The 25,096-nt window shown below is 48.4% G+C and overlaps 10 protein-coding genes across 10 annotated transcripts; 7 read left to right on the top strand and 3 right to left on the bottom strand.

Moving 5' to 3' along the window:
• Positions 1–984: 984 nt before the first annotated feature.
• Positions 985–1,941, top strand: F5891DRAFT_1183270 (uncharacterized protein; the record flags this gene model as incomplete). Its single annotated transcript, XM_041366260.1, has 1 exon — positions 985–1,941. One exon carries the CDS (start codon positions 985–987, stop codon positions 1,939–1,941), a length of 957 nt encoding a protein of 318 aa, XP_041230908.1.
• A 3,848-nt stretch (positions 1,942–5,789) lies between these two features.
• Positions 5,790–8,096, bottom strand: F5891DRAFT_1275185 (uncharacterized protein; the record flags this gene model as incomplete). Its single annotated transcript, XM_041370195.1, has 4 exons — positions 7,997–8,096; positions 6,533–7,945; positions 6,337–6,481; positions 5,790–6,286 (listed from the first exon to the last, which is right to left on the bottom strand). The coding sequence occupies exons 1-4, from the start codon at positions 8,078–8,080 to the stop codon at positions 5,790–5,792; spliced, it is 2,139 nt and encodes a 712-aa protein (XP_041230909.1). The 5' UTR covers positions 8,081–8,096.
• A 1,335-nt stretch (positions 8,097–9,431) lies between these two features.
• Positions 9,432–10,518, top strand: F5891DRAFT_976287 (isoprenoid synthase domain-containing protein; the record flags this gene model as incomplete). Its single annotated transcript, XM_041376594.1, has 4 exons — positions 9,432–9,473; positions 9,529–9,960; positions 10,056–10,207; positions 10,263–10,518. 4 exons carry the CDS (start codon positions 9,432–9,434, stop codon positions 10,516–10,518), a joined length of 882 nt encoding a protein of 293 aa, XP_041230910.1.
• A 400-nt stretch (positions 10,519–10,918) lies between these two features.
• Positions 10,919–12,867, bottom strand: F5891DRAFT_1275187 (uncharacterized protein). Its single transcript, XM_041370196.1, has 2 exons — positions 12,794–12,867; positions 10,919–12,729 (listed from the first exon to the last, which is right to left on the bottom strand). Exon 2 carries the CDS (start codon positions 12,601–12,603, stop codon positions 11,179–11,181), a length of 1,425 nt encoding a protein of 474 aa, XP_041230911.1. The 5' UTR covers positions 12,604–12,729; positions 12,794–12,867; the 3' UTR covers positions 10,919–11,178.
• A 483-nt stretch (positions 12,868–13,350) lies between these two features.
• Positions 13,351–14,748, top strand: F5891DRAFT_1126119 (uncharacterized protein; the record flags this gene model as incomplete). Its single annotated transcript, XM_041364048.1, is given in 6 exon segments — positions 13,351–13,416; positions 13,477–13,594; positions 13,642–13,825; positions 13,879–14,030; positions 14,086–14,213; positions 14,233–14,748. The coding sequence occupies 6 exon segments, from the start codon at positions 13,351–13,353 to the stop codon at positions 14,746–14,748; spliced, it is 1,164 nt and encodes a 387-aa protein (XP_041230912.1).
• Positions 14,749–14,983: 235 nt separating this feature from the next.
• On the bottom strand, positions 14,984–16,788 carry F5891DRAFT_685537 (NUDIX hydrolase domain-like protein). The gene is made up of 5 exons (XM_041372789.1): positions 16,364–16,788; positions 16,137–16,311; positions 15,682–16,065; positions 15,459–15,563; positions 14,984–15,381 (listed from the first exon to the last, which is right to left on the bottom strand). The coding sequence occupies exons 1-5, from the start codon at positions 16,525–16,527 to the stop codon at positions 15,193–15,195; spliced, it is 1,017 nt and encodes a 338-aa protein (XP_041230913.1). The 5' UTR covers positions 16,528–16,788; the 3' UTR covers positions 14,984–15,192.
• A 723-nt stretch (positions 16,789–17,511) lies between these two features.
• On the top strand, positions 17,512–18,230 carry F5891DRAFT_1183277 (uncharacterized protein; the record flags this gene model as incomplete). The annotated part of the gene is made up of 3 exons (XM_041366261.1): positions 17,512–17,555; positions 17,624–17,745; positions 17,797–18,230. The coding sequence occupies 3 exons, from the start codon at positions 17,512–17,514 to the stop codon at positions 18,228–18,230; spliced, it is 600 nt and encodes a 199-aa protein (XP_041230914.1).
• Positions 18,231–19,396: 1,166 nt separating this feature from the next.
• Positions 19,397–20,599, top strand: F5891DRAFT_1139330 (kinase-like domain-containing protein; the record flags this gene model as incomplete). The annotated part of the gene is made up of 6 exons (XM_041364870.1): positions 19,397–19,509; positions 19,566–19,677; positions 19,729–19,983; positions 20,040–20,070; positions 20,127–20,164; positions 20,231–20,599. Exons 1-6 carry the CDS (start codon positions 19,484–19,486, stop codon positions 20,597–20,599), a joined length of 831 nt encoding a protein of 276 aa, XP_041230915.1. The 5' UTR covers positions 19,397–19,483.
• Positions 20,600–20,719: 120 nt separating this feature from the next.
• F5891DRAFT_1008888 (heterokaryon incompatibility protein-domain-containing protein) lies at positions 20,720–22,321 on the top strand. Its single transcript, XM_041360557.1, has 5 exons — positions 20,720–20,990; positions 21,013–21,868; positions 21,890–22,015; positions 22,055–22,169; positions 22,197–22,321. Exons 1-5 carry the CDS (start codon positions 20,920–20,922, stop codon positions 22,214–22,216), a joined length of 1,188 nt encoding a protein of 395 aa, XP_041230916.1. The 5' UTR covers positions 20,720–20,919; the 3' UTR covers positions 22,217–22,321.
• Positions 22,322–24,003: 1,682 nt separating this feature from the next.
• Positions 24,004–24,905, top strand: F5891DRAFT_1008894 (isoprenoid synthase domain-containing protein). Its single transcript, XM_041360558.1, has 3 exons — positions 24,004–24,193; positions 24,249–24,400; positions 24,455–24,905. Exons 1-3 carry the CDS (start codon positions 24,062–24,064, stop codon positions 24,726–24,728), a joined length of 558 nt encoding a protein of 185 aa, XP_041230917.1. The 5' UTR covers positions 24,004–24,061; the 3' UTR covers positions 24,729–24,905.
• The last annotated feature ends 191 nt before the right edge of the window (positions 24,906–25,096 follow it).

Raw genomic sequence — 25,096 nt, forward strand, 5'->3', positions numbered from 1 at the left:
TTCGAACTCCGTGCTTCGCCTGTCAAATCTCTCCGAGATCAATCAGTCTGACTACTTCAAAATTCCCCACTCTCATGCAGTGACGTACGTCAGACTGGTCACGAGTCTAGCCTGGACTTTTTCATCTGATACAACCCTCTTTCTGCGGTTGCTCTACGGGGATACCGGGTGATCCCATTGACAAGGTTTGGGGTGGGAAGATAGGCTTGCCTGTGTCTATCTCACACACAGATCGATCGATCCGCCTCATTTGTGTAGCTTAGGTGCGGACTTGCGAGATTACGGTTCGGGAGCTAAAGGACGTTATTGTCTGGAACCCTCAGCAGGTTGCAGGTGTGAAAATGGGAGACATGGAAGATGGGGGATGGTGAGCGTTTATACTGGTTCATGCACTTGATGCTAACATTCCGTAGGGAAAGGTATGTTTCGACTGGTCCGATGACTAATAGCGTCGACCTCTACCTTTGAAATGAAATAAAAAGGGTCGCAAAAATGGGGTGAAGCTGAACGTTGAACGCCGGTGTCGGCGGTGGAAGTTCCCGCCGTCAGTAGCAACACGCCTTTGTCCAAGTCTGACACCCCCAAAACATGCTGGACAGCGTTGGATGAGGATGGAAGCGCAGCACTCCCGCAGTCCCTTCTCTTCTCTGGTTCCAGGTGATTCAGACCCTAGGCCTGTCATGCTGGATGGTTGGGAATGCACAGGAGTCCAGCTTCCACACGATCACGACAAGTTTGTAATACGGCCGCTTCTAATTGGCGCTCGACCTCTATATGTACTACGGGCGTTCACGGTTCGTTGTTCCTGGAACATGGGTTCCATTACCCCAGGACCTAGAATAGGGACTGGTTTCTGGATGGCGTCACACTGATCGATCGATCATCCCAAACCTTTCATTATGCAAGTTCCTTTTTTTCATCCTGTGGGTGCCTGACAATGGAAGCTCCGTTGTGTCGGCCCGTGTTTTACTTCAGTATTTCGGGATGCGCTTGCAGTTTGTGGACCACTTTCCGTCAGGCAGTCTCTTGCCCGTGATAGCTCCTAGTCTTGCTCACATCATTGAGCATTTCCCCATGTTTACTCACGAACAATACCTTGACATTGTGCGTGCGCATGCCGTTCGAACCGCTTCGGTCGATCATAAAGACTATGTACGGGATTTGTTGCGTGTGCATACTTGCACTCATGTCTGTGCACCTAATTCGATCGTTTTTCGGCATTTGAGAATTCCTAGACGTGATGTGTCTCGACTTATCTTACCTGTTCCTTTCGCCATTGATCATCATGCTCAGCGTGCCGCTGCTGGTCGGTCCACACGGTCTCAATTGGATGACGAGACTCGTTTGCAGGCTCGGACACACAATTCTCAACGTCATTTTGTAAATTATCGGTCGCGCTCTCCTGATGCTGTTGTCGCGCAAGATCCGGATCTTCCGACCATTCGAACGTTTGAAGAGAAGCGAGAAATCATCAAGGAATGGCAACATCACATGAGTCTGGATTTACAGCGTAGAGGAGCATGTGCTGTGTGTACTTACAACGTGCGTGCTAGCGAGCTCAAGCTTCAAGGGTGTCAATTTGCTGCCTCGGACGCATCAATGCTCCCATCACCAACATCACTTTTCCAGACTCGCTCAGTTACGTCCGCAGCTGCGACACCTAATAGCCAGGTGGTATTCTCACTGGCGAGCTATGGAACATCAGCAGGGATCCTGCATGGCGAGCTACTGGGCATCATAGCCGCTGTTTTACTGTCTATTCACGCTAACCCGCAAGGACCCTACTCCGTTTTGACAGATCACGAAAATGCAGTCCACATGATACAAGAAGTACTTCCTGGTGCTCTACCCCACGTCTGGAACAATCAGCTAACGCGTTCCTTGTACCGCTGGTTGTTTTCAATTCTACACTCTCCAACACCCGCGCCCTCACTCGTCTGAACCGCTGCTCATACTAACTGCCTGACGCCAGAATGTCTCGCCAACGATTATGTTGATCGGATAGCCTCATTTGCGCAAGAACGGCGTGGTATTATTCCCTCTGCGCCCCTGGCAACTTTCTCAATGGATGACTACGCTATGTTTGCATCCGGTTATGGTTTTGTTGAAAACTACTTATCCTCTTTCCTCATTTCTAGACTGGAAGATTCTTATGCGTTGAGCAACTCCTTTCGTCCAGCGCGAGCGTGGACTCTTGCACTGTATGACAGTCATCGCCTGCCGGACTTCCCATACACTCGAGCTCTAGCTCTTTCTCTGCCGTCGTACAATTATATGCCTGATCACCAGACTTTGGCCCCAGACTGGCCATTTCCTGGATGTCCTCGGCTGATCACCGTCTTTGATACTAGCTGTCGACTTGAAGAAAACGGCTCATTGAACAAACACCAGAGGAGTTCATACTCTCTGGCACGTATATGTGCTATTATGTATATGGTGAGCACCTTTTTAATTCCAGGGTTTGGATCCTCAACACTGTTTGTGAGGTCCTCGCACTGTGCCTTTCAGTCTGGGTTGCTGTGAAACACTTCCGTGAGCTGCGAAAACTCGGTCCATCGACAGGATCGACCATCGGGGACTATTTCAGAGTGCTTATACAATCCCACGTTCTTTATTTTGCAACGTGAGCTTGTAATATGAACGCGCTTATATTTTTCTGCTCAAGTTCCGCATGTGTTAGCTTTGTTGGTGTCTCTTGTCTCCAGCTGGTTGTCCTTTCCAGAAATCGCGGTGCGCTGACCTATCGCCAACATCTGCGTGTAATCACTGCTAATCATTTGTATAGAAGTCATCTTCTATTGAACCTCAATACTCGAAGGTGCTCTTCAAATTTTATCGGTCGTGCAGATGTTTGAGCTGGGAGTCCCACGCACCCTTCCATTGTCTGCACCCTCCCGCCATCTGCACCCTCGTGCCCTCCCGTTATCTTGTACCTTCACGTTGTCTTCCAACTGTTGCTATACGTGTATTTGGTGTGTATCTACCAATATGTTCACAAAGATTTATCTCGATACTCACCACTAGATATCTAGGGTTCGTCGACTTTGGTAGAACCAGACCCAGTTCGGTTCTTGATTCTTGCTGAACATACATTTGCTGAACTGGACCGTGGAATAATCTGCCGCAGCATCAAAAAGAAGCCATCTTTTGCTGTGCAAGAAGCACAGATCTAGGACCCACCGGAAACGAGGCGGATATTGTCCATTTGTCAACCCCTCAGCACGAAGATTTGTGATCCCGGAAATGGTAGGATACATCCCAGAGAACGAGGATCCATCCTCCATGGGCAGTGGACTATAACAGAAGACAAGGACACGCCTTCGGTCTTCTCTTCGACGACAAATTGTATTTACAGTAGCAAGTGAGGAAACACGATATTCGCGCAGTCCTGCTCTTCTTTTGTCTCTGCAAACAAACACAGCGTATCCCTTCGCGTCCTCACCCTGGACAACGCCATATATAATTGGCTGTGAGCAAACATATCGGTCCGCAGGTCAAGTGCTGTGCGCGCCAGCTTGGCAACCATTGAATGTGATTGCATACGCACCGGAAATTGCCTTCGGCTTACTGTCCACAAAGAACAGTGTGAAAAGTTGATGCGTGGGATGTAGCGGCTGTCGCGTGTATAAAGAAGTCTGATATGATCTGTTGAACGGCGCAAATGCAATCTGGTTTCAGATCTAGGCGATTCGGAGGAGGTACTCCAGGGTGAGTCAACATCGCGAGATAATCAGGCGTGTTCTCTGCTCTGCTTCTTTTGAGCTGTCCTTTCTAGAATAAGACTCTGCGGATTCTCGTCAGTCGTAATGTGAACACATCGACATGAATGTCTCCAAGTTCTGGAGTAGCAATGAATCCGTCGTATCGGCAAAAGTCATCTGATACTGACCTGCATTTTGCAACAACTCCATGAAATGAAGCGGACGTCGCCATAGTAGTGAATGAAAGAAGAGCAAATAGGAAACACAGGATCAACGTGCAGCGATACAGCATGACGTGGTGGACACAATTGTGCCCGAGCTGGCGAGTGATAAGCTGTGATATGACTCACAATGTTCCCCTGAACAGCTATTAATTGCAAAAACGTTGTCAGTACACAATCTGAGAGAATAAGGGAATTAATAATCCGAAGATACATCGCAGATGGTGTTGCAGATTTAATTCGCGGAGCTGGTCCAGGCGCGGTTGTGGCGATTTTTCTTTTCTTTAAATTCCAGTCTTGCAAAAGTATAAGTATCTGGCTAGAAATAGATAGTCCCCATCAATACACTCTCAATAACTCATCAGATCGCCAGCCTCATACCGTCGCTTCATGTCTTTCTTCTGGAATTACTTCATGTTTTTTTCCGTCACTTCGCCAGCTTCAGAACAGGGCAGCCCGGTATCACCAGAAGCTCCGGGTAAATGCTATTCATCGTCGCTGTCATTGAGGACACGACGTTCTCACCCCCAGTTCAACACTGACACCACCGTGACACAGCACGACCCCCGGCTCAGGATAGTCCGCATGAACCACTGGACGAAGACAAAGAATGCGTTTATTTCGATTCCAATTCGTGTGTTTGGTCACCTACAATCAATTTCGACTCAAACAATGCAACCGGAGCAAGTGGGTGACACATTTCTGGCCTCGTTACTGTCGTATGCTGATCAGTCCTCTAGCATACAAGACTCCCGAGGACAGGCCCTGGCCACAGCAACCACCATCTCCAGTGGTCTATTCCTCCCAGATAACTCCCTCCAGGAAGCGTGAGCGTGTCACGTATTTCGCTCCTGGCAGTGTAGTGGGTAGCCCTACCGTGAACTTCCGATCTCCGCGTGCTTCCGGCACCAGTAAGTACACTTGTTGATGTGATATAAACTCTGTATTGATTGGATTATCAGCATTCCGTTGATACGGTTGTTCCTAGTCGCACATGAGTCTACTAAACGCTTGGAGAGTTGTTGCAATGCACCGGAGATGATGGCAGTCACTGTCATCACCAAAATCCCCGACTCGCTCTCCCAGCTCGACCCCCCTCCGACATGACATCATGTGACTTCGTTGAATGAACACTCGCAGCGTGCTGTACTTCACTAACCTCTTACAAGTTACAACTGGGCCATACTACTGCTTTTCATCTTCATCCACGCACTTCCACCTGCCTTTCATGGTTACCTATGTTTTGCATTATTTAACCCACATGCGTTGTCTTCTCTAGTAAGTTTTTCCCTAATTTTTAATGCTTTCCACAAGCTTGTCTCTCAGGCTACTGCTCATCATTTTCTTGCCCGCTAACGTCCAACATCATATGGTTCATACAGAATTATGCTACCCTCCTATGCTTAGAGCCATGTAGTACTCTTCCTATTACTAGTACTAGCTCTCAGGATGTTAACTATATATGCACGTTATCATCAATTAAATTAATACAATCAATCTCATTTTATGCACTGTTCATTCATGAAGTGAATCAACTACAAAAAATGTTATAATACTCGAGCTCGCTGCGGCCGCCGAGCGTTGACTCTACCCCTGAAAAGTTGATAGTACGTCACATGTGGTCATGTGACGGGGGACGAGCTAGGTGAGCTCACAGCCGCTACAACTGGACACTAGACTCATGACCAGTCCGTCTATCACCAGTCTAACTGGACACAATGCCTGGAATCAAGTGAATCACAGATCGATCGGTTACACCATTAAACCACAAGAGTGGTATTACATGTATCCTGTACAGAGTAAAGCAAGGGTATGCATAGTCAACGAAGACCACCAACATATACCACAAGGACCGTCAAACATCGTACTAGCACTTATTATCCAATGGGTCTGAATCACAATCCAAGTCCTGGTCGCCTAGCGATTTCGAATCATCAATTTCATCTTCATCTACAGGATCATACGCTTCATCATCCGAAAAATACTGGCCTTCAAATGCCATACGCAACGCCGTGCTCGGGCTGAACAACGTAAACTTCGATTTCCCCAGGTGGACCTTGACCACCGAAAACATATATCCTTTCGGTGGCGAGTCGCTTCGTGCGCGAATCTCGTCAGCAATCTCTGGCCATATGGGATCCCTCCCAGGAAACTGCTCAAGCATGTGCACAGGGAGCACGCGCATCTCTGGCGAATACACAGTCAGATCCACCATGAGCACGAGTTTATCGCTGAATGCAGGGAACTTCTGCTGTGCTTCACGAACGCGCGTTTCCACGTCTTTGGCCATTCCAGAGATCTGAGTAGTTTCGAAGCCTGCAATGACTTGGAGACTGTTACGGATGTCGGGGGAGCCCCACGGCCCTGTCTGCGATTCGATTGAGAAGCATGAGACAAGGACTGAAGGGACTCACCAACGGTGCACCTCAGAACTTGACACCACTTCCTGTGTCCATTGCGCCAAGCAGTCCTTTGGCATTTCTCCGAGCAATAGATTGATACCAAGCAGCCTGAGCACCGACGCTTTTTGCTGACAAACTTGGGTGTGCACATCGGACACTGACACATATATCAGCATCCACATGATGGAACTAGTGATGATTAGCGTACTCCTGGACCGCTGCACCTGTATTCAAAGAAGTTTATAGGTTCTACACTGCGATAGTCCATAGCATTGATAGTAGATGTCAGGACGATTTCGAGAGCAGCCCCCAACCCTTCGTCGCGTATCTCTCGTTTTTCCGTAGGAACATTGTGCATGCGAAACCAGTGTCGAAAAATAGATGCAACGACCCTGTGGTATATAAAAAATGTGGCGAGAAGGAAGAGTAACTCTATGTCACCCATGCGGCCACGGACGGGGCGATCACGACGGTGGGCGTGAGGCGGGCAAATAACACCCTTCTCCAACGTTTGGATAAGGCCAGCATCGATTGCCTGGCATACACATGTTACTCCGTCATCTGCATCACGAATAGCGGATGCGATGTACGAGTACCCCGACCACAGAACTTTCTGTCTACCTGCGAGTCCCAGCTGTGGATGAAGATCCAATTCCTCATTTGCTTGCACCAAGATCCTCGGCAAGATCTGAGTGATCGCATCTACCACTGTACGAATTGAACCTTGGCGGATAAGCTGTTCGCGGCATGAAGGGTCTTGGCTACTGATAGTCTGGAGAAACTGGAATGAATAATTGAGACCAACAGTGTAGAGATGAAGTTGCTTGACGCTCGGATCGGAAACCGTCCACGATCGAGGTTCTTCTACGGCAGCAACATCTCTGGTAATCCGACGGATGTATCTGAGAAGGGTGAAGACAACGGGCTTCACCCCTCCGGCAGCATGTATGAAGTTCGATAAAGGAAGGGTGATTTTGTCTGGATGTTCAGATTCAGATACGCACACATAGTTTGTTAGCGCAAAAGACGCCCGGAGCTTAGAAACGAGGCCATCTGTGGTAGTTCCAGAGTCGCCTTGGAGTACTTCTCCTTTAAGGTTCCCTACTAATATCCACAACCGCGCGGCGAACTGCTGAACAGAAACGGAAGAACGGAGTAAGTGACGCCCTTCTTCCGATTTGGTGCAGATCAATGAGAGCGGACTGATGGTCAATTTTACAGCATCGGACACACTGCAAAGATCGGGGCGTGGAGGAGTAACCGAGACATCATAAGGAGGAGGGAGGCAATTTTGAGCGAAGAACCACATCCACGGGTATGTTTCGTCCCACCTCCTCACAATATACTTTGTCACGGCGTCGTCGCTGCCATAAGAAGGTAAAGAGGTGGCAAGCGTGCTGATAGTCACCAATCCCAAGAGAGCCCACTTCGCGCGTATGATGGCAGGAATAGTCTTGGGATTGATGTATTTTGGTACTTGAACTGAATTAAGCGTCGCGTGAAAGATGGGCACCAGGCAACAAAAACGGGAAGGGGAAGATCTGGAGATCGAAAGAGTCATAAATTCAACCAGCCTTGCGAGATCTGTGATAGATCCCTGTAGAGCTTTTTTTGCAGTGATCTTGAGTGCATGTTAGTGATAAAATGAATTTTGTATGATAAGATATCCAACTTGTGTTGCCGCTGGCAGAGACTTCAGTGCTTTTGTTTCATCTGCAGTGAGCTGCAAGCTTGATCCCACTGCGGCAAATGGCATGAGGGGCGGTAGCAGTACTGTATAGCGTGATAGGCTTCAGCAGGAGACAGCCCTCAGGTTATTGGTCAATATTTGGTGAGTCGGGCTTTGCCGGGACCGTTATCAGGTCGAAATTAACGCTGCTAATTTGCAAGGTCCATTCGAATTCGCCAGGTCAAATTAACCAGCGTGAATTATATCACCCTGGCACCCGGGGTGAGCACCTGTGAGCAATTCACTAATTGTCTCTCGTAGCCAAACCTTATATAAATAAAAGAATGCAGTCGCTCCTTCTTTTTCAAGGGTAGGTGCTATGGTTTTTTCTACTCCAGCTTAAATTTTAACATTGAGGGTGATACCCCTATGTAGGACAATACTTTCTAATCTACTGACCTCAGATGTCCTTATGTACCGAATTCGTGAATGCCATGATGAGGGCGTACCCCGACCAGTCCGCCGTTCCCGCCGGACGACACGGTTATCAGGTGAGTCTCCGCGCTTAGAATTGAAGAAGTTCTATCACGAAAGGCTCCACCATGACCGGAGAACATTTTCATTGAATGTATTCTTGTGAGTCTTCAAAAAGCTTTATCCCGCTCCTAGCGCTTTAATTTTATCGAGTGTTCTCCCAAAAGCTATCATATACTTTATATTCGGCTACTCCTTGGAGAGCTGTGCATGAATCAATGTTGGGTTTTATTATTGGATGAAAAATGGTATTTTTATGTGCACGTTTATGTTAAAGTCGCATGACTGCTGAATTTTCCCCCTGCGTGTCCCAAGGACCCGCAATTATAGTATCTTTACCACATACTGCATGCATCATGTAGACCTGGTGTCTAGAGCAGGGACCATCAAGCTTCAGATGGTATCGCAGCTGCCACCTGCCACTGATTTCACTTCCCCTATTTCGGCAGTCACATCCCTCTTGACTCGGAGCGGGCAGTTTAATTATCTCTGATAGCACTGCGGCCTAGCCGTCCTTGAAAAGATTACGCTCTCGTCGGAGATAGAGACACAATTGTTTGCATACTCACCCATGTTTCAAGTCTCCAACTTTACCGCTTCGAAAGGATCACATCCGCTCGATTCATTGGCAGCCTATCTGATAACATCTGATACAGTCAGTCTCTCCGAAGATATTACATCAGGCGCGAAGTCTCCGGTCATTATTGCAGTGTGACTTTCACAAGGTCGGCGTTATAATTATCGCACCATATCATTGGATGTTACTATGTGGGTGCAGGCCCTGTATAGTATACAAGACTCTCGTTCGTCAATGAACCGACATACGTATAAGTACAGGGTACATGCAACCCAAATATTGGAGCCATTCTCTCGCCAAGCTTCAATCTTTCTGCACGTTTTCACAATGACGATGAACAACTTGTTCACATCCACCCTCGATGGCGAAGTACGTGCTTGTGTTTTGATAACCTTCCATGTTCCGATGTTGATGTCAAATATAGGTTTTAGCAAACATCCGCCAGTCCATCGCCGAATTTCTTCAGCGTTGCGGGTTGCAATATAAGAATGTCCCGCTTGACGAGGCGTGGTACTCCGAATGCTCTCAGGAAGCCATCAAACGAGGCTATCCGATGGACGCCATCCTCCCATACATGCCTGTCGGCGTGGCCATGGTATCCAACGCTTATGACCATCTCCCGAACCGTGCAACAAAGATGTGGATGTGCTTCTTCACTATCATATGCGCCTGCATAGACGACATGATGATCAGCGGAGAAAATCTAGTGCACCTGTACCGTTTCAACGAGCTGTTCGCGAACTGCCAGCCGCAGGGGCATCCGGTTTTGAATGCGTTTGACGGGCTCTTGCGGGAGGTCGCTTGCCACTATTCTGCACCGGCGTCGAATTTGATCGTCACGTCCGCGCTCGACTTCGTGTCTTCCATGTTACTTGACAATTAAACCAAAGATATGACGGTATGGTATCTCTTTAATAAAGAGTTTCAATCTTTAACCCTTTGTGTGAACAGATCTCGCCGCAGGCTCCCTCATACCCTGAGTATGCTAGGATGCTATCAGGCGTGGACTATGCGTACGCATACTGCGTTTTCCCTGCCACACTCCCGCCTCGGGAATACGTTCAATGTATAATGGATGTAGCCATGGTGATAAACTACACAAAGTAACTACTTGCATCGATGATTTTCTGTCAACCTTTCTAACCTGCCATCATTCAGTGATATATTGTCATACTACAAAGAGGAGATCCAAGGCGATACCGCAAACTACTTGTCGCTCATGGCAGCCTCTCGTGGTCTTAGCAAACAAGACGCTCTCCGGAAACTCGTCGAGAAAACTGTACAACTACATCACGGTATCCTCGAATTCTTGAGACCGCGTCCTGAGGCATACGACGCCTATGTCGCATTTTTCAATGGGTATTTCAAATTCCACGCTACCTTTGGAAGGTATAAGCTGGAGGAGATCGTGTAGAAGAGGTCGTCTTCTTGATGGATACCTTTCTTATGGTACCTCTCAACTTTTCCTCTATGTTGATTACATCTCAAAGTGGAGTGATAGCTATCACGTTTGTACCCTATTCGATGTCTGTCAGGCGCCATTCGATTGCTTTGCTTACTCCTTCCAGTTCAATCAAGCAGTAGAGCACGACAAACATGATGCTTTGTTTGCGCTGAGCGCGATGCGTGGACTAGGAAGTTCTGCCAAGCGACATGGGCTCTACCAGACCTTCAGAAGCCTTTGTGAGGAATGGTATAGCTTAGGCTGCATGCATTTGACGTTGCAATAACTTCGGCGCAGGAATTGCTGTCTCCTAAAACCGAGGACCAGAATTCCATGTTTATCACTAGTACTCAAGTACTCACACATTGCAAAACAAGTCACGTTGATTAGATAAAGCACTGTACAATTCTACAAGAGGTGCACAACAAGGGTTGCGACTAATAAGCGGAAATACACTATGTACGACTCGGAAGACCCTCGAAATTTCATACTATACGCCTCCGCAATTAAGTGTGAATCGTACGACCTCGAGGATGGGATATATGTATGCAGAAACCTAACCAGGTGTCTGGTACGTGTAAAGTATGATCATAACGATGCGGAACAACTCAGATGTGATCCCCTTCCCCACTACTCACGAATATACTCTATCGCCCACGGTCCAAGCTCATCCTCAGCGATAGGAATAGTCACCCCACAAGCCGCAAAATGACGCGCAACAGACAATCTGTCGATATCATCCGCCACGCCCACAAACGGCGCATAGCAGACGTGGGGAGAGACGCTGAATGCAGCTCTCCGCAGGATGCTGGAGTATTCGCCACGCTCGGAGAAGAGCTCTGTGACGACTGTCATGTATTTTTGACGGGCTTCGCGGGATTCGGGATCGCTCGGGTTGACTATGGGGCGGAGCCGAGCTACGGTTCGGCTGGCTTTCATGTCGGAGAGGACGGGACGACCGTCCGGTTCGCGGCGAATGCCCTTTGGGCAGGAACTGGGGTTGGCGGTGTAGTATGATACCCAACACTCGACAGGGTCCTCGAGACGAGGGTTGTTTAAGGGGGCAGGTAACTTTGGGAGTGACGAGGGGTGCTCCCAATCAGGAGTCCGCCAGTTGGATAACAAGTAGCGTTGGACTTCGGTCTTTTGGTCTCTGGGTGTTTTGTGCGCTTCTGAGCACAGGGCTTTAACTTTTGTAAGGGCACTGTAGTTGCCGGGCTGGTGTGCGGCTTTGATGAGGGATTGGACTTGTTTGATGCTCTTGGCAGGCTTTGTGGGTTTATGAGTGGGTGAGGCTACAACTGTCCAATTGAGAATGGGAGGGGCGTCGTCTGATGATGTAGCTTGAAAAGCTGAGTCGTCATCTGGCTGACCTGTTGCCAATACGGCAGCAAATGAGCGAGCTGCGACGCAGTCGGGCAACTGCGCTTGAGGAGAAGCAGGGGTCGTCATCGGGGGAGACAACTGTTGAGGATACATGGGAGTTAAAAAGTCGAGGGAGAGTTGGTGATCGATGGGAGGTTCGATAAGGCGAGGATCAGACGGTGGATCTGCAGGGGGGTCTAACTGAAGAGACTTTACAGAAGAATGAAAGGAGACTGATTCGATAGGACTAGAGATATCGACTGCATGGGCAGTTTGTTGTCTGAGCTTGTCCTGTAGTTGCTCTGATTCTGTACGTGTTGCGTCTAGCTGAGAACGAAGAGTAGATAGCTCTTCACGAGCTTGGTTACGCTCAAGGCGATAACGATCAATGTCATCGACGAGGACTCTATTTTCCTCTTTTTGACGGCGAATACCCTCTGATATGCCCTTGTTAAAGAGGTCTTCGCGCGTGCGCTTCCTGTCTTGGAAGGCGATTTGAAAAGCTGGCTGATGTGAGGAATAACTTGCATCAGCGACATGCTTCATGTATGAAGAGCAGACGTCGCATCCTGAAGGGTGAACAATCCCATAGTCGTCAAGGTACTCCCAAGGGGAGAGGAGAGTGGGAACACCGCGATTGTCTCTAAGAGAAGCGCGGTATGGCTCGTCGTGAGATGACAAGGAAAACATGATTGGTGTGTTTGATAATAAGATGCGCACCAGGCGATGAAGAAGGGTATCTGAGATGTGGGGAGATTCATTGTGGCGCCAGGCCAGGTTGATATGCTGTCCAACACGTGTCTTGCCTCGCGTTCACTGCCAGGCGGGTTATTTACTAATGTTAGATTTAGATGCTGTAGAGAAACAAAAGTCAACAGACGATTCGAACTGGCTTGCGCATAATCCTAAATGCTCGTCAGTACTCGTAGTAGTTAGTGGTTGGTTGGTATAGCCAATAGTCAATGGTCAGTGATTAACTTAGGTACATCATGTGTTAGTGTTAACGTAAGCAATTAGCACGTGGGTAGGCGATGATCAGGTCAAGGGACCACAGCGAACTCCAGCATCTACTGCGATCACTGCGGACTGTGGTGAACAAGAAAAGCATTGACATACCACTGACATACCATTATATTCATCCCCATATCATCTAAATTCGCTTGCTATACCACACATCCAAGATGTCATTCATAGATACACTTCAAAATGCCCTTGACCGCATGTTACCAAGGAAGTCAAAGACCAGCACAGTACCAGCAGCAGTCGGGATAGGAAATGGGCTTGGTATGGTCAACTACGAGGACGACGTGAGTCTCTTATCATTATTTTGTACCCCGTAGCTGCCAGCAAACGCCAGCCAACTTTGTCCTTGTACCTGCTCTGCGCTTCGACTTGAACCATTTACGTAATATACACAACTTCCCTCTATGCCTCTTCATGGATCAGTCTGGAACACTGGTCTTCCTCCTTTTCTTGCCCCTTTTATGGATCGTTTGGCTCGCGGTCATTGATATTTACTTACAACACTCTATCAATCATGCTGACACCTTTTCCGCCTTTTAGATGATTATAAGCAAGCCTGCCATCATATTTCACATTTCTCAGACATTCTTCAACTTTCTCGCAATGGCTTGCTTTGCAAGCGTAGCCAGTTTTCAAGCAAAGTGGGGAATAGGGCCTTGTAAGTTCATTACTGCCACAATTGTAAACCATACTGACTCTCCACAGCTGGTCTCTCAGGATTCGCGATCTTCGTGAGCGTCACAGGAATATTCCTATCCCTATTTCTCCTCTTCGTACCTGTCGTATACGAGAAATACGACAAACTCATTCGCCTAGCCCGTACCCTCAAAGAAGTACGCGTCGGCTTCATCCTCGTTGGCAGCGGCTGCATTTTCAGCCTCCTCATCGCGTGCGTATTCATCTTACCACCCCTAATCCTAGTCCTCACTTCAGGCTGTACAGATTCATCACCACAATCTCAGCGTGGACAGAGCCTGGTTGCAAAAACGCGGATAACGATCCTCATGCGAGCCTTGGCGACGCGTTTACGAGCGCTCTCCCTGGCTGGTGCAGTACGAAGAAAGCAGGTGCTATATTCTTTTGGTTAGCGTTTGGTACGTTTCTGTGTCACGTTCCACTCTATTCATTTATCTCACGCTGTCACTCCAGGCTTCTGGCTCGCATCCTTTATCTTGCTTATCATCGACTGGCGCTCCGGAAACCTCACATCCCCACCCCGCGATCTCCCATTCACGCGTCCCCACTCTGACATCGAAGAAGGCGAAGAAGTAGAAGCAGTAGAAGAAGAAGAAGAAGGCGGACACTCATACCAACCCGTCGCCACCAACACAGCACCCACATACCCCCGCCAATCAACAGTACGACAACTCTAACGCCTCCGCATCTCCATTCGCAGACTCCAACCGCCTCTCAGCCGCTCCCACCAATACCAATACAACCTACCTACCCTCAATCAACACAAATCGTTTCTCAACAGCAGACTCAAGTGCTAATCGCACATCTGCATATTCAACCGCACCCACTACTACCACCGCTCCTACTACAAGCACCAACACGGGTTACGCTACTTCTAGACCTAGTATGGACGCGTATGGCGCGTTTTCAGACCCTGCACCGAGTGGGTTCGGGGGCGTGTCGGCGTCATATGCGCCCACTGCCTCAGATTCTGGATCTGGAGCGCCGAAAGTGAGTAGGACGATGCAATATGCGGATCCATATGCTGCTGTACGGGCATCGCTGGCGACGAGCACGGCTACGGGCGCGCCGGCTCCGACGAAACCTAGCTACGAACCGTACACTGGGTACCGATAGTGTACCCTTTATCATGATGGTGGACCGGATTGGCTATATTTATGTAGATGATGTTTACGCGCGGATATATACCCGCAACATGCTTACAATTGCTCCTCTCGTTAGCGCTTATAATAGGCTTGATGTCATTGGATTGTGTATTACCCATGGACCATTTGCATGGCATCTCTTTTATATAAACTTGTACTGAAACTTGAAGCTTGGGGGATATGTAATCGGTCATCTTTTGGTGGGAGTGATACGTTCTGAGTTAGACTACCATTCATAATATGTGTGCATAGAGCACGTATAGAACTAGTGATTATGCTACAGCATATACTACGATACTGATTCTATGTCTATGGTGAGTCGCATATCTCCAACGGTCAGTCTAAAACGGAAAGAATGAGATCATGCATCTGCCAGAAATGCGCTCCCACTAGCCCCACCCGCCTTTCCGGTCAATCACGTCTGCCCGCCTTCCTCAACAGCAACTGCAAAAGCCCTCTCGTTCTCTTCCATACGCCTCCTCACAAGTGCCTGATATGTCTCCCCTTCCAAGTTCGTGTCTTTGGATGATGACCCTGAACTTGGACCAGATGGGTATCGTCCGTAGACGGGTTTGCGCCCGTATGCGAGTTCAGCGACTGTGATCTGCATATGGTATTAGCGTCGGATGTGACTGGTCGGGAGAAAAGAGTATGCGACATGAGGGAAAGAGAGAGACGTACTAGAATATCAGCAGTAAGCCCCTTGATAGGAGATGCACATGTTCTGAACCGGTGCATCCTATATATGAGTCCGTCGAATGCGTCGAGGCGGACGTCGGATGGGTTCTGCGTGGCAAAAGGTATTAGCATGGAAGGGTGAGAAGTGACAAGACAGCAGCAAGGTGTCCGTCACAGAAATGCAACTCGGATTGAAAAAGCATATGGTAAAAAGCCGATAACTCACATACACATCCCCAGCACTATATGGCCAGTCCTCTCCCACATCCACGAGCGACTCCCCTTTGTTCAACAAGAGACGAGGGTCCAGCATCGCTTCGAGTGGATGATCGAATATCCTGTCGACTTCTGTGAGAGAGGGAGTGAGGGAAGTGAGGATTGGGTGAGAAGAAGACTTGGGCGGTGTGTTGGAGCTTGCATTCGAGGAGCTGTCCAAAGTCGAGAATGACGGTGACGAAGTGACGAGTGGAAGCGGCGAAGATAAAAGCACGACGACGGGGGTCACCAACAACTGCGATGCAGAGAGAAAGGGCGGGAGCGTTGTTATAAAATGTATATTCGACGATGTGGGCGGAAGAGGAAGACCAACTTCTTCATTTGCTTCGCGAAGCTGAGTTGTATGAAAGCATGCGCATATATAAGCATGAATGAATGAATGAGCGGATTAACCGCAGTACTTACAGCAGTCCAGACTAAACTCTCATCTCCCTCATCTGCTTTGCCGCCAGGTAATGCTGTCTGTCCTGGATGTGCACGCAGTGACTTGGACCGGGTCGTCAATAAGACCCTAAGCTCTCCAGCTTGCTCGTACAGTAAAACAAGCACAGCTGCGAGTTTGGAGGTTGGTTGTCGAGAGCTGCCGCATGCGCATTGGTGGGTGAAGCAAGGAGAGGTGCGAGGTGACTTACAGGTCAGGCCTATCCAATTGGCATGTCCTCAGACGCTCGACGCATGCTCTAGACTTCGAAGTGAGGCGCTTGAGCACATGCGTTCGGATGTCCCCTAAGCGTTTCTCAGAGTTAGGTTGTGTACTAGTAAGCGTTGGGATAGTCAGAGGAGAGAGCCATAGCATATGCCGGGGTCGTCTTGAAACACAGCACCACGGCTAGCACTGCCGTTAGACTAAGTGAAAGCGATAGCGTATTGACTTCGAATAACAAAGAGTACATAATGGTACAAAAATTGGGTGGGACATGGAGAATTATAAGGAACCGGACATGGGAACCGAGCACTCTCCACGACGTAGGCGGACCATTACTCCTATTCAGGTGCACCACTAGCAGAAAGGCTTTTGACAAGCCATGATGTTTTCGTCGTGTAAGTCCTCCTAACTTATAACTCCCTCCGCGGCGAAGGCGACACAAGACCAGGTACTTTTTATAGTTGTAGACAGGAGAATGTTCAAAAAGACAAGACGCTGCCCCTCCCTCACAGGCTCAGTCCAGAAGGGTCAAGGAATTTTATGGAGAAAGGACCCGAATATTCGCGGTTCGTTTTTCGCCATCGTACTCACTAACACGTTATGAAGTCACGGTCTTGTTGATCAACTTCGCATTTGAGCGGCGGCCGAGCTCTGGACTTCGAACCCTGTTTTTCACGAATGCGCCTCCACGACGTGCATTAATGCCTGTTGATCTGTGAGCCGGTGGCTTCTGCTCCGTAGGTAGATAATATGGGCCAGGAGCCTTCCGGTGTGCTGTTCGCTTGTTGAGGGTGAAGCTGAGGTGTTTCTCCCGAGCCTCCTGCAATCAGGATTCGGATTGCCCATCGTGATCACAGGTCGCACTTGAAACAAACAGAAAGTCTGGGATTTGGGCAGTCTGTGTCTGTACAAGAAATTATAGTCGTGGGAACTATACAAGTATTGCTCCTATTGACTATACCTCATTCGAATCTTCAAGAATAACCATACGTACGCCTTCCTTCACGCACAGCGGTGCCTGTCTATGCTGAATGTGTAGGATGTTTGTAAAGAAATGGTTTGTCAGGTATGTTTATATTGCATCGCACAACCTTCTACTGCCAACACCGGACGGTAAGCGAAATTATGACCAGAATGGTCCAATTCTTAATATCGGCTCCACGGGTCATTGTTCAATGGTCAGTGTAACTTTATCTGTATGCTTCGCGCTGCTGACTCGTGCAATCAATTTTGGATATATCCTCAGGCGGAACCAAAAGCCGTTTCCTCCTCCCTCAAAGTCTGCAAAGAGATGGTCGACGGCATGGGCGGCGCCCAATCAACCCACTACGCGCGATTCAAAAACTACAGCTTTATACCCCAAAGCAGGTGCTTACGAATGTAGCGTGTAGAACTATGACTGTGACCTCGGCAGTGCAGCACGTGGCCTCTCTTATCACCGCACCACACACTACCACAGTCCTCGCGCCACGCTTCAGCAGGCTCAAGCCTGCCTGCCATGGGTGGCATCCGAGAATGCTTCCGCGCCGCCCTCTCAATTTTACTCATGCAGGAAGTTTGCCGTCACACACTTTCGTCGGATTTCTCTCTCGTTGCTCTTGTCCGCATCTTTGCTCACGCTGATGCCCGCACTCTTGCTTACACTGATGCCTACCTCTTCTTTCCAAATCCGCTTTCCTCACCGTCGCTTTGCGGCTCCTACAATTTGGGATCTGAACTCACTTCGCCGCGTCGCTCTCGCTCCTACTGCCATGGGAATCGCAGCTCTCTTTTGCACAGGTCGGGGCCGGGTTGCCCCTGCCCCTCCGGGGCTTCCACCAAACATTTATTCTTGTTCTTCCTACCACTTCTAAGACCGCTGTACGAGCATACACAAAGGTAGCCCTGTTATATTGCGGGGGGCTTACTCCCGACGCTCACATTGTGCGAAGGGAGTGCTTATAGTATGAGAGATGGTACGTATGTGAGGTGTGCGTCTGGTTTTCGCGCTGCGCTACATTCTTGGTGCATTCTGTGAACTTTCGGCCAGCGAATGTATTTCCCCTCGATATTGGAGCGGTGGGTGTAGTATTAGTGGCATAACTATGTGGGGTGTTCTTGGTTCGGTAGCTATGTTCTGCATAAAGTATCGTGTACGTGCATAAATGAATGTTTAGTTTGTCGCGATCTCACTGACTGTGGTCTTGGATCGTCCGGTACTGTTGAATGTGAATATCTTTGAGATGTAGAGTAGAAATTGGACCAATAAGCGGACAGGCTGGAGCGGTTGTAAATACGTTTGAGAGAGTCGTGTGGAAGGCAGGGCAGAAGGTGCATTCTGCCCTACTAGACCAATGAGTGGAGGTGTGTATCCACGAATGGAAACCAAGACAGGGTGCTGTCCGCCGTCAACGCTGCCCTGATCGTATAAAACGAGCTCGTGATCAATAAATTGAAGTGCTTCTATAGCAGAAGGGCGTTCGAAGGGATTCTCTGACCAGCAGGAGGTCATAAAATTCCAGTACTGGTCGGTGATGCGGTCGCAGTGAGCTGGACGAGGATGCTGTTTCCACTCAAAAATCACTTGATACATCTGGTATTCGCAGGTCAAGTGACACCAGGGCAGATTTCCTGTCAAAACCTGCAGGACAGCTTATCGAACTGCATTGATAAGAGGGAACGACCTACTTGAAGCATGATGCTACCAAACGAGTAAATGTCACTCTGAGTGGTAAATGGTCTTGGATCGTCCGTCTGCAATTCGTCAACTTGAATATGACTACTTCCCGATCACGAGTAATGCTCGCGCAATCTTGTCCTCTTTGTGGCGTAGAATAGCTCGAGGGATGTCATTGAACGATGTAGGAGTCGATCCTACAACATTTCAGCGGAGGCATAAATATTAATATTGTGGGACAGATGCAGATCGACGTCGTGGAGACCACGGTAGCAGATTTCGAAATTACATAACCAACTTGCAACCCTCGGTCCGACAGGGTCCGACAGAGAAAGTACCGCATCAGTGGTGGCGGTGAACGTTGAACATTCGAACTGTAGCCAACCCAATTCTTGAGTCGACTCAGGTGAACTCCTGCAAACTATCGCATCGGATTTCTCGGCTGAATCTATGTTTAAAGTGTTCGAAATTTCTACGTGCGCGCTTGCTCCGTCTTATGGAACCACTCACTGAATCCCCGTGTCTCCGGCAGTTGCATTCCTGATCTTACTGATCACATAGTCAAGTGTGAATATCCAGAGGCTACCAATAGTCATAAGTATCATATCTGCAAGTGCACCTGGGACCGGCCGAATCATTCTCCAGTATGTGTCAGTCAAACAATCAGCGTGAATTGATAATTCTCATATCTTCAGGTCACGGTGGCAGTCAAGGTTATCAGGGTACTACAACCTAAGAACATCTTGGATCTTACCGAGAGATACAACGAATTACTACAAGAAATCAAAGTATGGGGCAGACTTCAGAACGAACATATTTTGCCTGTGCTCGGATACGTATACGGACATGGCCATTTACCTAGCCTTGTGTTTCCGTGGATGGAGAATGGGAGCTTGACCAACTTCTTGCGTGAATACGAGTCCTTAGAGCGTGGTGAACGATTTCGCTTGGTAAGTTCCTTTGAATATGATGGGATTCATGTACAAACGAATTTATGTATGTTCAGCTGCAGGATATCGCCTCGGCACTGCAATATTGTATGTCTGCACTCGTTTAGAAAAGTATGGACTCTTGAGTGGATTTTTTATTCTAGTGCATGCTATCGCAGTGGTTCACGGAGATCTAACAGGTGTGAGTCATTACCAAAACTAACAGGGCAGATGAGCACTGATTATCTCTGATGTGCTGGTGCGTCAGGACAACATTTTGATTGACTCGCATGGGCGTGCTTTTGTAACGGGCGTCGGGCTTTCCAAGAGGCTTAACGAGATCGCCTCCAAATCAGAGTCTGGTTCGAACGACACCCGTTCAGCCACCATTCGCTGGATAGCCCCCGAGTTGGTTTATGATGATGGAGAGACCTTTCCCACTTCCAAAAGTGATGTATGGTCTTTTGATTGCAATATGATTCATGTACATCAACTCGTCCATCGTCATTCAAACCTACATTATGTATCTAACAATCATCTCAGGTGCTCTCTGGGCAGTTGCCCTGGTGGTCAATTCGATCAAACCACATTCCCCTCCAATTACTTGCAAGAAAGGTACCACCACTGCCACCAGTAATCGAGGATCAGGCCCAAGATTCATCCTTCCTCCGAAAATGCTTCTCTTTTCCACCAGCAGACCGCCCTTCCGCTGATCAGACACTGGTCTTTGTACGTGAAACACTAAGGATGGGAATGCCGCGGACTGCGGAAGTTGTGGCGGTACGTTTGCTGAACAAGTGCCTATATGCAAGCTGATCGCCATATCAGCATGATCACGACCAAGGCATTCCTCCTGTTGATCAGCATGATCACGACAATGGCATTCCTGCTGTTGTGGCCGAGTTCAAACGACGTGCTTTTGATCTAGTTCCATCACATTTGATCCATATCCCAACTATGGAATTGATCTCGCGGGACAAACTCATTACAATACTGAAACCGGAGACGATCACTGAGGAAGGACATCCGTCAGTGTGGGGGATGGTCAAGGGAGTCTTCCATAGAGTCAGCTGTCGTCAACCTCCTCAAATACGCCATTCTATCACACCGATGGGGAGAATCGGAGCCGACATTCCAAGACCTAAAACGCGAAGGAGCGGGTTACAAGAAACTGGATAAGTTTTGCGCAAAAGCAAAGGAGTATGGCTGTGATTTCGCATGGTCTGATACCTGCTGCATCAACAAAGAAAGCAGTTCAGAGCTTGATGAAGCAATTCGGTCGATGTACATGTGGTACCGCGAGGCCTATATATGCATAGTGCACCTAGCTCAGACAAATTCATGGGATACGCTGGAAAACGACGAGTGGTTCTTTCGTGGCTGGACCTTGCAAGAACTTCTTGCACCCCTTAGGATGAGGTTTTATTATGGTCCTACTTGGACGCCCCTTACACAAAATCCTAACGACAAAGATGACGCGAAGGTTGTTCGTGCTCTTTACCGCGCTACCAAGATCCCTGAAAACGACCTGCGCAACTTTCGCTCCGGGCCGAATCGTGCCTGGGAGAAGATGAGCTGGGCAGCGAGTTGGAAGACAACCCGTGTTGAAGATGTTGCCTACTCTCTGACCGGCATCTTCGACATCACCATGACGGTCGCATATGGAGAAGGAGATCGAGCTTTTAAAAGATTCATGGCAGAGCTTATCGAGAAGTGCAAGGAATGGCAAATTCTTGTGTGGGCCGGCGGACTCCCTGGATGTCCAACAGGGCCTTGCTGTTATCGCACAACAGACGAGGCAGCACTCGAGATGCTCAAGAACCACGAGATCTCATGGTGGGGAGAGGGTTGTGGCGATGACGACTTCTCAATTACAAAGCGTGGCGTGCAGGTCAAGCTATTCATGGTCCCTGCCTCCATTGACCAGAGCCTCTGGCAGTCAGTATTCCTTTCCTGTCCGGCCGGTGGCCTCATGACATCACCGCTCGACGAGCTGGTCGTGCAATCTCCTTTCTTTCCACCTGCATCTACGACGGAATGGGCGATCGGGGTTGTTAACTAGCATGACCATGATGACGCTATGAAAGGAAAGTTGAAAGCGGGACAAATTTATATATGTTTCCTCTTGAGGCGGTTTTGTCGCCCTGGCCTGGATACCGTGCGCAACCACTGGAGAAGGGAGGTTACAGACAAGATTCTGACGGTTTGTTGCAAACATGACTTTGAAAAAGAAGTGGAGATCGTTTGGTTATAAATTCTAGAATAGAATGTGGTAGAAAAAACGTGTAACACATACAGTGGAATCCTCGATGATCATGTTACAAATGGCTCACGGTGTACTCAATGAAATCGATCCGTGGTGGTGTGCCCCCAGCCCGATTGCAGTATCTGTGTTGATGCATGACGAGCCGTGATAGCGCTGGTTTATGTAACGTCGCTGCTAATATTGCTTGCCAATTGCTAGACAATTGAACATGTCAACTAACACCGTGACTGTCGGTCAAATTGCGGCCCAGGCGCCATTATGTGCCGACAATAAAAGCTAGCGACATGGCGCATTTGTACCGTGTATCAAGGCGTATGGAAAGTCGACAAAGGACGATCAAAGGGCAATATGCAAGTGCATGAAATCGCAATTTGTATCATTCACTAAATCGTAGCAGACCACTGGCAGCTTGCCTTTGACAAATCGAAGTGCTTCTTTGGTAGAAGAGTGATTGATGACTATCGTTGACTAGCAGGAAGACATGAAATTCCAGTGCTGGTCAGGGTGATAAACTTGAACAGCGGCAGCTAGAGGGAAGAGCAGACGGGAGCCTGGCGCCGGCCTGAGCCAGTAGTGGTTCTTTCTTCCACCCTAGCGCCTGCGACCATGCCGAACTAAATGCTGGAGGGAAATGCTTTTGATTTGGACGAGTTGGATCGGGTCGAACAAGGAATAATACCCGGGCCACAGGCCAAGGTTGAGGTGGGACGAGGCAACATTATATAAGATGTCTATGCCGTACACAATGCACATGTAGTTGCAACTGGCAAAACTGACCCCGTCTCCGGGCCACCGAATTTTTCCCATTACATGTCACAAGGACCTGCATTTATAGCTAGCTTGTCCTTGCATGTAGTAGACTGGTCCGCTGTCATACATGTGTCCAGAACCGGAGGACAATAACGTTGGATATCCGAGTCAGATCGCGACACCCGCGGACCTCTGATTTCACTTTCATTCTTTCTGCAGTCACGCTCTCCTTAGTAGTCGACGGACTCCGAGTCCTCGGAGCGCACACAGTCTTTTATCCGTCTGATAGCACCACAGCGCAGCAACCCTTATGCTCTCACCAAGTGAGTAATATTGGAGATAATTATTTGCATACTTACCTATGTTTCAAGCTCCCAACTCGGAAAGGATTACATCTGATCCGATTATTCCCTCTAAAGATATTACATCCGGCACGATGTTTCCGGTCATAATTGCAACGTGATCTGCACAAGATCAACGTGAACGATCGCTCCGGTCATAGCATGCTTGGACGGCCGTGCATAGCTTACAAGACTCTTGTTCCCCAATAAATCGGCATACGTCATGGAGTATAAGTACTGCAGGGTACATGCAACCCATCGAAGCCATTCTCTTGCCAATCTTCTTTCTGCAAGCTTTCACAATAACAATGAACAGCCTGTCCACATCCACCCTCGATGGCGAAGTACGTGCTTGCGTTTTGATACCTTTCCATGTTCTGATTTTCATGTGGAATATAGGTTCTAGCAAGCATCCGCCAGTCCATCGCCGAATTTCTTCAGCGTTGCGGTTTGCAATATAAGAATACCACACTTGATGAGGCGTGGCACTCCAAATGCTCTCAGGAAGCCATCACGCGCGGCTATCCGATGGACGCCATCCTCCCATATATGGCCATTGGCGCGGCCGTAATGTCCAACGCTTACGACCACCTCCCGGACAATGCAACCAAGATGTGGATCTGCCTCTTCACCGCCGTAGGCGCCTGCATCGAACGACATGATGATCAGGGCAGAATATATAGTGCATGTGTACCATTTCAACGAGCGCTTCGCGAATTGCCAGCCGCAGGGGCATCCAGTTATGAGTGCGTATGACGGGCTCTTGCGGGAGGTCGCTTGTTATTATTCTGCACCGGTGTCGAATTTTATCGTGACGTCTGCGCTCGACTTTGTGTCTTCCATTTTACTTGACAATGAGACCAAAGATATGACGGTATGGTATCTCTCATATAAAGGAAGCGTTGATCTTTAACCATTCATTTGAAAAGATCTCGCCGCGGACTCCCTCATACCCTGAGTATTCTAGGATGCTATCAGGCATACCGTATGCGTACGCATACTGTGTTTTTCCTTGCACACTCCCGCTTCGTGAATACGTTCAATGCATGCCGGATCTAGCCATAGTCTTAAACCACGTAAAGTGACTACTACATCAATGATTTTCTGTTAACCTTTCTGACCTGCCATGATTCAGTGATATATTGTCACACTACAAAGAGGAGATCCAAGGCGACACCGCAAACTACCTGACGCTCATGGCAGCCTCTCGTGGTCTTACCAAGCAGAACGCTCTCCAGGAACTCATCGAGAAAACTGTGCAAGCACATCAAAATATCCTCGAATTTCTGAAACCATGTCCTGAGGCATATGACGCCTATGTCGCATTTTTCGATGGGTTTATCAAAGCCCATACTACCGTAAAAAGGTACAAGCTGGAGGAGGTCATGTCGGAAAGGTCATCTTCTTAATGGATACCGTTCTTATGGTACTTCTCGACATTTTCTGTATGTTGATCACCTATTCAAGTAGAGCGCTAGCTATCACGTTTACAATATCTGCCAGGCGCCATTAGATTGCCTGTCCCTTAAGCTCTTGCTCCCTCCAGTTCCGAGCGGTTTGATGAGAATGTGTGCATTTTTCCCAACGTACTTACCTCTGGGCTAATTCAGTGAATGTAAAGTCGTTGCTGTAAATATTAATACACTTCGGACTGCATTTTTATAAGTTGATTCCACTGAATAATACAATTATTGGTAGTTCCTGCCCTTTAGTCTGTCATCGGCTCGGCATGACTATGATAGGTGCCATCGTAATGAATAACAGCAGGATTGATCAT

This window comes from Suillus fuscotomentosus, assembly GCF_016647785.1.
Source record: "Suillus fuscotomentosus strain FC203 chromosome Unknown F5891scaffold_7, whole genome shotgun sequence".
Taxonomy (NCBI): Eukaryota; Fungi; Basidiomycota; class Agaricomycetes; order Boletales; family Suillaceae; genus Suillus; species Suillus fuscotomentosus.

Coding starts and splice junctions, on each gene's coding strand:
- F5891DRAFT_1275187 (XM_041370196.1), bottom strand. CDS start 12,603: ATGTTTTCCTTGTCATCTCACGACGAGCCATACCGCGCTTCTCTTAGA.
- F5891DRAFT_685537 (XM_041372789.1), bottom strand. CDS start 16,527: ATGCTATGGCTCTCTCCTCTGACTATCCCAACGCTTACTAGTACACAA. Junction 15,564..15,681: donor ATAGTGCTGGGGATGTGTAT/GTGAGTTATCGG, acceptor TTTGCCACGCAG/AACCCATCCGACGTCCGCCT. Junction 15,382..15,458: donor GGCTTACTGCTGATATTCTA/GTACGTCTCTCT, acceptor TACCATATGCAG/ATCACAGTCGCTGAACTCGC.
- F5891DRAFT_1008888 (XM_041360557.1), top strand. CDS start 20,920: ATGGAATTGATCTCGCGGGACAAACTCATTACAATACTGAAACCGGAG. Junction 22,016..22,054: donor CGGAATGGGCGATCGGGGTT/GTTAACTAGCAT, acceptor ATGAAAGGAAAG/TTGAAAGCGGGACAAATTTA. Junction 22,170..22,196: donor AGACAAGATTCTGACGGTTT/GTTGCAAACATG, acceptor TTGAAAAAGAAG/TGGAGATCGTTTGGTTATAA.
- F5891DRAFT_1008894 (XM_041360558.1), top strand. CDS start 24,062: ATGAGTGCGTATGACGGGCTCTTGCGGGAGGTCGCTTGTTATTATTCT. Junction 24,194..24,248: donor ATGAGACCAAAGATATGACG/GTATGGTATCTC, acceptor TCATTTGAAAAG/ATCTCGCCGCGGACTCCCTC. Junction 24,401..24,454: donor ATAGTCTTAAACCACGTAAA/GTGACTACTACA, acceptor GCCATGATTCAG/TGATATATTGTCACACTACA.